General features: G+C 50.0%; 1 protein-coding gene across 1 annotated transcript in view; it reads right to left on the bottom strand.

Moving 5' to 3' along the window:
* Positions 1-10,697, bottom strand: part of PMP22 (peripheral myelin protein 22) — a 24,263-nt gene that overhangs the window by 12,980 nt on the left and 586 nt on the right. Inside the window, exon 2 of the mRNA XM_010842986.1 lies at positions 9,734-9,833. Within this exon, the coding sequence (XP_010841288.1) occupies positions 9,734-9,827 (94 nt within the window). The 5' untranslated portion in view covers positions 9,828-9,833. The remainder of the gene's footprint in view (positions 1-9,733; positions 9,834-10,697) is intronic.

Raw genomic sequence — 10,697 nt, 5'->3', positions numbered from 1 at the left:
GCGAAGGGCTCAGGGAGGCTACAACGCTCTTCAATGCACAGGCCCCTCTGCGTCCTTCTGCCTCCTTTCCTCCCAGCCTAGAGGAACGCCCGAGCGCCTGCTCCCCCCTCAACCTCGAGTCCCACTCTGGCAATTCACAAAAGCTCTCTGACTCCATCAAGAATGAAAGGAAGGGCAGTGGCAGATGGGTCAGAGCATGAACTGGGGAGGCCAAGCCAGGAGGAAGGAGCCACTGGGGTGAATCACCACTGGGGGAGTGAGAGCCGCCCCTGTCCAGAATGCTGGGCCATCTTGCAAAGCAGCTGACACACCCGCTAACCTCCCTTCCCACTGTTGTTGTTCTGTCACTCAGTTGTGTCTGAATCTTTGTGACCCCGTGGACTGTAGCCCTCCAGGCTCCTCTGTCCATGGGATTATCCAGGCAAGAATACTGGAGCCGGTTGCAATTTCCTTCTCCAGGGGATCTGCCCGAGCCAGGGATCAAACCCACGTCTCCTGCATTGGCAGATGGATTCTCTACCACTGAACTAGCTGGCACCCTCCCCACTGACATCCCACAAATTGCCACTTTCCTTCCTTCTTGGGATGGATGTCATTCCAGAGGCTGCTGACTTGCGAGCAGCCTCCATCCTATCCACGAGGACTTTGCTGTATGTTTGCTTTGCCCACTGGCAGGAGCCTGAGCAAGGACCGAGTGGTCCTTGCCCAGGGTTCCAGCTTCTTCCCATCTCACCCAGCTGGGAGCTCTGAAATTGGGCCCCGGGTTCACTTTTCCTGGGACCCACAAGGATGCAGCCAGAGGGAAAAGCCATAATGGGGTCTTTCAGCCCACAGACCCTGGCCGGAAGCTCACAAGGATGAGGGAGACCATGAGGGAGGCTCTTTCCACGCTAATCCTGGGGGGCATTTCAACTCCAGCTAAACCTCTGGCTGACGATGAGTGAACTCATGTTCCAGGCGCTCAGGCTGCACCTGACACCGTCACTTGGTTAACTGCCCTCCTGACCAAGAGGCTCCCTCGTGGGCAGAGGAATTTGTTCCAGAGTCTAATTTATATGTGTGGTTTGACACCAACGGTCTTATTCCCACTAGTCTTCAAACTGGAACAGGGAATATAATACAGTCATTGAGGTCCCGAGGTTACTGAAAATGTCCAGCTATTTCAGGCTTCCTCCATTCCCTGGTTGGAAAACTCTAGTAACAGGAGGGTCAGGTTAGGCTGTTTCCCAAAACATTGTTGATTAAACAGAAAAATGGAGGGCTTCCCAGGTGGCGCAGTGGTAAGGACTCCACCTGCCAATGCGGGAGACGTGAGTTTGATCCTTGGGTCAGGAAGGTCCCCTGAAGAAGGAAATGGCAACCCACTCCAGTATTATTGCCTGGGAAATCCCAAGGACAGAGGAGCCTGGTGGGCTACAGTCCATGGGGTCACAAAGAATCAGACACAACTGAGCCATCTAATATGCACACACGCACACACACACACACACAGAAAAATAAAGTAAGTGGCTTCCGTGGTCAAGTATATTAACATCCCTCCTTGGACACTGCAACGTACAGTAAGGTACTCAAGGTTCTGAAAAGTCTTACGATTAAAAAGAAGAGCCTGAGTAGATTTGAAATAGTCTTTTCCAAATTGACTGATCAGAGAACACTTTGTGTTGGTGTTGTCAAGAACACTTGAATATGTGGAGTCTGGCCACAGACAGTGACTTCAGAAAGGAAGAGAAGAGAAAGACATTTCAATTGCCCAGGGGAGGTAAGGGATGTACAGAGGAAAAGGGGATGCCTGGTGGAGGAAGGGGTTCAGGATCTTTAGGTTTAAAAAGCATTCTCCATATGCAAATAATCAGAGGCCTTCTGTCCAAGCATCATGGAAATTAAGAGCCACCAGCCCACCAAGCTCAGTACCAAGCACTCTCCCCTCTCCCCACACCTACTGAAGTTCTACCCAATTTCCAAGGCCCAGCTCAAAGGCGGTGTCCACTCAAGATCCCCCCATGTCACAATTATATCCTGAATGGGAAGAGGACTCAGGGTGCATGGGACGTGATGGGCGACCACTCCAGGTCTTGCCTCCACAGTTACCCTATTAGGCCATGAGGGTACTTGCCCCAGGTAACCAGCTTCTGAGAGGCATACCCCGTGCAGAAAAGCAGGCACTCATGATGCCAATCCACTGGGGTGCTGAGAAGTTCAAAGTGTTATTAGTCACTCAGTCGTGTCCAACTCTTTGCGACCCCATGGACTGTAGCCCACCCTTCCACTGTCCATGGGATTTCCCAGGCAAGAATACTGGAGTGGGTAGCCATTCCCTTCTCCAGAGCATCTTCCTGACCCAGGGATTGAACGTGGGTCTCCTGCATTGCAGGCAGATTCTCAACTGTCTGAGCCACCAGGGAAGCCCAAGAAGTTCAAAAGCATGTTTGAAATCTAAGGAGTTAAATGATCCTTCAGCCTTTCTTTAGGTTTGGCATCCACAGAGCCTAGTGGGGAGGAGAATGAATGGGGTGGCCACAGGAGAGAGAACCCCTCTCTCTGTGCGTCTACCTGCCAGGCCAACCACAAGCCAGCAGCTGAGCGGCACCGGGAGGCCAATGCCCATGGTCCAGAGACAACGTGTTACACAGGCGGGGATGGGGGGCAGAGAACTCTCACCAGCAACAGAAAGGTCACTGCAAGGAGGAAGCACCACCTGGAGAAGGGGAGACCCGGGAAGAAAACACCACAGCTTCCAAGGACAGAACAGGGATTTAGACACCTTGAGGATGAGGTCCAAGCCTCCAGGCATGAATGAAGACAACCAGAAACCACTGAAAAATTTAGGGGACTGATGTGGCCTCAGCTGAGTGATTTCTTTCTTTTTTTTAAGTTGCTTTATTTTTTTATTTGCTGTACCATACAGCATGTGGGATCTTAGTTCCCTAACCAGGGATCAAACCCATGCTCCCTGTAATGGGAGCTCAGAGGCCTAACCACTGAACCACGAGGGAAGTCCCACAGCTAAGTAAGTTCTTAATGACAGTATCCCACAGCAGTTCACCCCTTCTACATCATGGGCCCCTCCTCCCCAACCTTTCTGCCAGCTCCTTCCTGCCCCCATCAGCCACCAGATGTCACAAGACTCACACTGGACCCCTTGCTCCTTCCACCTCTCATCAATTCCCCTGCAGACATTAAATACCCTCCTGTGGACACCGATGACCCCAAAGCTGAATGTCCATGCCAGACGTCTACCCTGAGCCACAGATTCCTAAATCCAAGTGCTTTGCTGACACTGTACCTTCTCAATGTATCAGCCAGAATGCGTCTTCAAAACACAAATCAAATTACACCCCCCTTCTGCTCCAGACCCTTCTGTATGTCCTGGGTGGCTTTTTCAGCATCAGAGTCCTCTCCTGCCTGAAGTCTGGCACTCAGTCATGCTGGCCCAGCACTGGTGGACACACCAGACTCCTCCCTGCCTAAGGAGCTGGCCCTTTCCAGTACCTCCTGGAATGTTCCTCCTGTGGTTCTTCATACAGCTGGCCCCTCCCATCTTTTAAGCCTCTGTCCATGTGACTCTGGCAGGAAGAGGCCTTCTGTGACCAGCTGCTTCCTCCCTAGTGGCGCCCTGCTATCCGTCGCTCTGGCCGTCTCCTGCAGAGCACTGTCCACTGCCCACAGTGACTCATTCATTGTCTTTCCTCCATCTCCCCTGAGTAACTGTGAGCTGCATCCACTGGAGCAGGGACTGGTATTTCTTGTTCAGCTCCATCGGCTCGGTTTCTGGAACAGTGCCCAGTACCTAGCACACGCTCAGTCTAGTTAAAGAATGGATGAATGGACCACTCTGTTAGCTCTTTGAAATGAAAGGGAGTCTCTTGAAAGGTAGTGAGTCCCCTGTCACTGGTAGGATGAGCATATAATGGGTACATTGCAGAGGGGTCTGAAGTGAGTGACTTGGGGCAGGGGGATGGGTCTGATGACCTCCAGAGCCCCTGCCAGCATCAGAGTCTATGTGTGTGCTGATGAGCACATACTCAGAAGGCTTCCTGCCAGGCATCCTTTTCTTGGGCACCAAAAGACAGCATCTATGCCCTCAAGCTGCCCCATGGCCAATCCCAGCTTCTGAACTACAAAGGATGCTTTCTCAACACTGGTAAAATCCCGGGAAAGCAATTTACATTTTTTAAAAAGCAAAGACTGAGTATCTAGCACCATATGGTGGGACACAGGTCTGCACAAGCCTCTGAATTTACTCCTAGGTGATGGCATCTGATGACAGACTCCAAGGGTTGAAACATCAGCATCAGGACACCTCGTCCCACCCCGCACCTCCCCTGCCCGCCGGGACCTCCGCATCCCACAAGGGCGTATAGAATCCAGAGCCATTGCTGGGGCAGAGCTTGTGGGTTAGCCCAGGGAGCCACAAAGATGCTAAATTGCAAAACACGAGCCCCTAAGTGCAGAGGGCCTCCTATGTTTTTAAAATTGTTGACCAAAAGCTGAGCCACAGATGAGGAAATGGTCTGATGTCCTTGCCGAAATGGCAATGCCACCAAACGGATAAACAAGATAAACCTGGCGATCACAGGAGATACAGTCCCAGGAGACACAGAGTGCTCAAGTCAGGGAGGGGCTCCTGAGACTGGCCAGACGTATTGTTTTCTGACTTTCAATCCAAAGGACTGGTTTAAGGCTGCCTACAACCTACTGCTGGCCATAAGGTCGCTACTGCTGGAAACAGATAGGATTTCTACTTTGTAAGATTTCTCACATATTCTGCCTTATAAATGCACAGGATTGTTACTCCAACTTGGAATAGAACAGCTGAGAAATGCATACAAGACAGAGCAGGTCTAAATCAAATCATGAAACTTAGAACCCCATCCACATGCCCCAGAGTCCTTCCTGGGATCTAGAAGACCCTGCAGGCTGGCTTGCTTCTCCATCCCCTGTGTTCTCCGTGCATCAGCTTTGCCAGGCTCCTTCCCGCCCCAGGGACCTTGTCCTCAGGAAGTCCCACTGTCTGGAATCTGCCCCTGATGTCCCTGTGGCTGACTTCTTCCTGGTCATCCTCAAGAGATCATTTCTTCCCCATCCCAATCCCTCACCACACATCACCCTGCTTTATTCTCCTCATCCTTCCTATCACTGCCTTCTGATTATCCACATTTATTGACTGATCTGCCCAGTAAAATGGAAGCTCTCATCCACTGGCACCCTCAGTGTCTGCAGTGGAATCTTCTGCAAGACAGGTGTTCAGTGAATAGTCCTGCATGAAAGGGCAGAGGAGAGAAGGGAGGAGACCAGGGAGAAAGGGGAGAAGGGAGGAGAGGGGGCATCCTGAGGCAGGCAGTCCAGGCAGGCAGTCCATGATCACTGAAGTGAGAGAAGGCTGAAATGCCAAGATGAAGGGGAGAAGAGATGGGGTGAGGTTTAATAGGAGCAGATCATTCATGTAGACGTATGGACCTTAGCAAAGATGTTCATCTGAAGATGAAGACCAAAGGGACCTCTGAGAGGTTTTAAATTGAGAGTGATATGACAAGGTTTGTATTTTTAAGTATCATCCTGGATTCAATGTACAAAATGAGGAACAACGAAGAGAGAAAGATCAGGAGTAAGGAGGCTGCTGCAGTGGCCCTGGTGTGATGTGGGTGGGGATGACGAGTGACCAGTGGGACCAGGATGATTCTGAGAAGGGAGAGAAGACACATCCAGGCAGACTCTTGAGTGTGAATCTCACTGGACAGTGAGACAGCCTCCACTAAAATACTGGAAACTGTCAAAGGGGGAGACTGGGTGGAGGAGGACGAAGGCTGGCTGGTCTGGGGACGCCTCTGAGACATCCCAGCAGAACCTTCCAGTGGGTGGCTGGCCAGGCTGGTCTGGAGGTCAGAAGAGAGGACTAGCCTGGGAGGAAACAAGGATTCAAGAGACACCATAAAACAGTAAGAGCTGCTAATGACTGGGGAAGTGGAGAAAATGAGAAGGAAGTCGAAGGGTCATCCGATTGCCAACACAGGTCACTGCTGCTGAAGGGTCCCAGGACACGGCAGAGATAGACTGTCTGCTGAATCCTAAAGTAACTGGGCTCCAGTCTGAAACAGCATAGGATGCACCAGAGCTATTGTCAGAGTATGACTGGGTATGGATGGATGTGGTCACAGCCTTGAAGAGAAGCCAGGCTAACTGGGAGGTGCTTGCTATTAAATTTCTGTGAATCAAGAAGTCATGCTTCCCATGACGTCAAATGACTCCGTGCTCAGCCTCCCTTGACAGTAGGTGTGGCTCTGTGACTGACTTCCAGGAAAAGACAAAAACAGAGGTGTGTGGTCTATCTGAAGATGTTTCATTAAAAGGGAGGGGGACACATTCTTCTCCTCCTCCTTTCTCTATTCTGCGGCTTGAAGCAGAGATGAAATGGCTGGCGCTGTAGCAGCTGTCTGCTCCATAAGGATTAGACAAAGAAATGAGGTAGAAAGTGCCTATGGCTCTGACAGTTTCCTGGAATTGCCATATCTATGTTAGGCTGCCTATTTCCATACTTCTTTTGAAAGAGAGAGAAATAAACTATCTTATTTAAGTCACTACCATTTAAAGATGTTTTGTTTTGTGGGGTCAATCTTAATCTCAACCGGAACGCGTCTCTCCATTACCTTTCCCCTTGCTTTAGGTCATGTCATTGCCTTGACAGGGAATTGCCTCCTCCTTGCCTGTGTTTATTTAAATCCTGCCCATCCTTTGGAGGATGGCTCAAATCCCACCTCCCACAGGAGACCTGCCTTCCACTTCCTCCCCTGAACTCCGGCTGTGCCTGCCTGCCTCCACTCCTCGGGCATCTGGCCTATGCTGTCTTCATCTCCCCGAAGTGATCTCTTGACTCCTCACAGAGCTCAGGACTATCAGGACCAAAGTCCAGAGTCTACAAGTCCTTGTATGCCCTGGGTCAAGAGGCATTCAAAACAAGGTCATGATAAATATTCCCTCACTGGCCTCCTTCACCTCTGCCTGCAGCCAGGATCAGGATAGAGCCAGGGATTTATATTCTAAATGTATGTAAATGCATTTAGATAATGGAAAAGCAGACAAAGTTGAGGGCATTTAGTAAGAAATCTAAAACCAACTCTAATACAAAGAGGGAGTTCAAGGAAAATCTGTCTCCATCCAACTAAGTAACATAGATGTTTGACTGCCATGCAGTCAATGTGGTAACAAGCACCATTCATATAAGGAAAAAAAAAAAGAATGAAGCCCTGCAGAGGTGCAGGGCTCCAGCACCACTCAGGCAAAGACAGGCCCCTTCAAAAAAATAGCAAGTCATGTAAACCAACGCATTTTCACATAACAAACTTGTTGACATATTCTTCACAAACAAGTATCAATAAAAAATTACTTTCAATGACTTAAATAAAAGGTATGTTTGAAACATCCTAAGAGCAAATATAAACCATGGTGACTGGTTTATGACTAACAGGGTTCATCTGTAAAGGCAGTCTAATTTTTTTCTTAATTATGTATTTTTTTCGCCTCTTGTTTGGCACAAAAATGGTTAAACCCAGTCCGAAGGCAAAGGAGGCCCAGTGGCTTCAAATCCACCAGAGCTTAGGCTGTAACACAAGCTGACCCATCAGAAGACGAGAGCAGAGATACTGACCACTGGGGAAGCTGAAATGGGAACATCTTACTTAGAAGTTCAAGTGCAAACAAACACAGCTTGTCCAGAGCTCCTCAAAAACGCCCTTCCTGGGAGAGAAGAGAAGGCATGTGTAGGGGAGGAGCAGGATCTTGGAACCCCCCGCCCCAGGAAAGCAACAATGTGGATTTGGATAAAAACCCAAGATGAAACACTCCAAGGTCACTGTCAGCAAATCCAAGAAGATGAGGTTGAACACAAAGAGCTAGCTGAGCGATGGGAAGTTCCCAACTGAAACGACACTGGTGCCTCTTTGGGAGCTGCTGGGAGGACGGTAGAGCAGCCATTCCTAACTGACCACGGTCAATGCAGAAGGCAGGCCAGCAGCATACGAACATCGCTGCCCTGCTGCAGGACAATTTAGATCCCTGCTCCTCTGCCGACTCATCCCTCTTGAAACCCAGCCGGGTTGGAACATGCCTGCCAAAACTGCCCCTTCCGGGCCTGTGAGTGTAGAATCTCCTGCCAACTCCACATGGCCACACACCACTTGGGGGAGGTGCAAGTGGGTACCCGGGGTCTCAGGGAAAGCCAGCCCTTGTGGGCGGAGTCACCACGCATGGCCACCAGGTGTCAGTAGGGAGCAGAGCCTTCTCCCATTCTCAGCCTTCAGGGAACTTCAGCCAGACCTTGCCCAGGAGACACCGGATGCTGCGGCTTTGGGGCCAAGCAGTGCTCCGGCCACACGCTCAGACACTCCTGAGGGTTTCGGTTACTTGGCTACCAACTCACCACGCAGCCTCAAGGGTGGTTTTAATTCAATATTCTTCACAGACTCAGAGAAAAGAATTAAGGACTGCTCCCTTCCACAAGGACTGGGGTCTCTTTTCTTGCCCCCAGGAAAGCAGACACATAAGACAGTGTTTTCTACTGCTTGGCTATCCTCCTCGAGTAGTTCTAGCAGTTTCTCTTTATGCTGAGGTTAGAGATGTTTGGTTGGTGATGCTTCAGGGACAATTTTGGTACATAGCCCAGAGAAGGAAAGGCCAGCAGTGAAATTGGATGGTGAGAAGCCAGAACCAATGGCCACTGCCCTGCCTGCCTTATTCAGCTGCATCTGAAATGGTTTCTCTCACTGGCTATAGCATCTTCGACAGAAATATTTGATCAAGGGGCAGCTGCGGCCACATTGAAACCTCATGTCCAGGCTGAGGACACATCCTTTGGAACATGAGACTGTGAAGAGCCTGGCCCACTGTGTTCTCAACACCAGGCACTGTGGCCCCTGCCAGGGTCCATGCTGCCACCAGATACTTCTCAGCCACCAAAAAGACTGCATCGTATTTATTACTGCCTCTCTACATTCACAGGCCCCAGGGCCCTGCTGAGCCCTCCCTCCCTCTGGATACTGCAAGAGTCTAAGAGTGTGCTTCCATTGCCAATTAATCCCTTTAACCTGAACCCAAGAAAGCCTGGATTCCAACATCTCACAAACAAAGATGCTGAGGACAGAGTAAAAATACCCCCGGGCTCAGCTTGGGGACATGCAAACAGTGTCAATGCCCCGTCTTGCAACAAGAAATCACTCTACAGCTCTGATGGCTATATGGGATCTTTGAGGCCCAAGACCCAGAGAGGAAGTCCTGTAACTGGAGACCAAAAGGGGCCCGTGGATTCCCGGGACAGCCCCTCCATCACTGCACCAGGAAGACCCAGGGCACTCCTGGATATTCCACCACCAAACCAAACTTGCTTGTTGGATCGAAACTCCCAGCAGAATCTGCCTGAGATTTTGCATCATCATTGCTTATCTGCATCCACATTTCTTCACTCACTAAAAGAATTACACTAAGTGATGAGCAGGAACAGGAGGGCAGGTCTAGGGCTTCTCTCCAGGTAGAGAGAATGCACAACAATTCCCTGAGATCCCAGCTTAGCCAGTGAAGCTACCACCCCTCTCCTTTCACCTTGGCTTCCCAGCCCCTGGCCACATCTCACCCCAGCCCAGCAACACCGCTCTAGCTTCCAAGAACAAAGTGCTTCTAGGTCTGGAGAGAGAGGCACATCGCAGACAGACCAGGACGAGTTTGTGGAACAAAAAACCATCCTCACCATTTGCTGATGACGAAAAACAGTGCTGGACACTGCCCATCAAGGAGGTGCTACAGTTTTGCCAGAGGTCAGTCGCGTGTCCATTGCCCACCATCCATTGCTAGAAAGAACCAGATGCAGTAAGTCAGAGGAGGCAGTGAGGAGTGACAGAGAAGGGGAGGGAGAAGACCAAGGCAAGGCAAAGAGCAGCCTCATCGACTGTCCAGCCAGAGCCCACGGTGCTAGAGAAAGGGAAGAGGTGGTGCTCTGGCCCAAACCTTTTTTCTAGGGGAGGGCCAGGGCTTTGCAAGTAAAAAGCACTTTGTAAGTGGAAAAAAACCTCACAAATATGAGTTTCTCTGTGCCAAGGTGTGTACAGCAGTAGAAGGAGCCATGGACTTAAGCCAGGACACCTGCATCCAAGCCGTCTCTCCTCCCCTGATCTCCTGACTCCCAGACCCCGTGCCACAGCCACTCTGAACTCATTTCCTTATTGGTAATTCCCGTCAACCTACTGTTAAGATGTTGGGAAGATGCTGGTAAGTGATGAATCAACTCATCAGTCCCCAACATAATTATTTTTCAATCTTTGAACCAAGCAAGAACATCATACCTGGGACTTGTCGTATATTAAGAAGTTAAGACCACAGTCACATGACTGCCCAAGTCTGGGCTCATCTTTAAGAAAATAAGTTTAAAACCTACTGAGCTGGATGTTTGCTGATTTTGTAATGCAAGTTATCCCAATGATCTGTTTGTACTGGAGGAGGCTTTTCTAAGAAGGTGACCTGTCCACAGCACAAAACAGACCTGGGACTATGAACCATTAAGGAAAATCTAATTTTAACTTGCCAGTTTTAAGTCCTAAAGGCCGTTTCATGAACTAAGTCACCCATCTGATGGATGCCATTTGGAGAAAAAACAGACCTTCCTAAATTCTCCACTTCCTTCCTCAAGGACAACCACCACCGCCCTCCCCCCCCCC

Source organism: Bison bison, unplaced genomic scaffold (genome assembly GCF_000754665.1).
Source record: "Bison bison bison isolate TAMUID 2011002044 unplaced genomic scaffold, Bison_UMD1.0 scf7180017864180, whole genome shotgun sequence".
NCBI lineage: Eukaryota > Metazoa > Chordata > Mammalia > Artiodactyla > Bovidae > Bison > Bison bison.
Note: the sequence above shows the minus strand (reverse complement) of the source record. Positions and strands in the feature narration are given on the sequence as shown.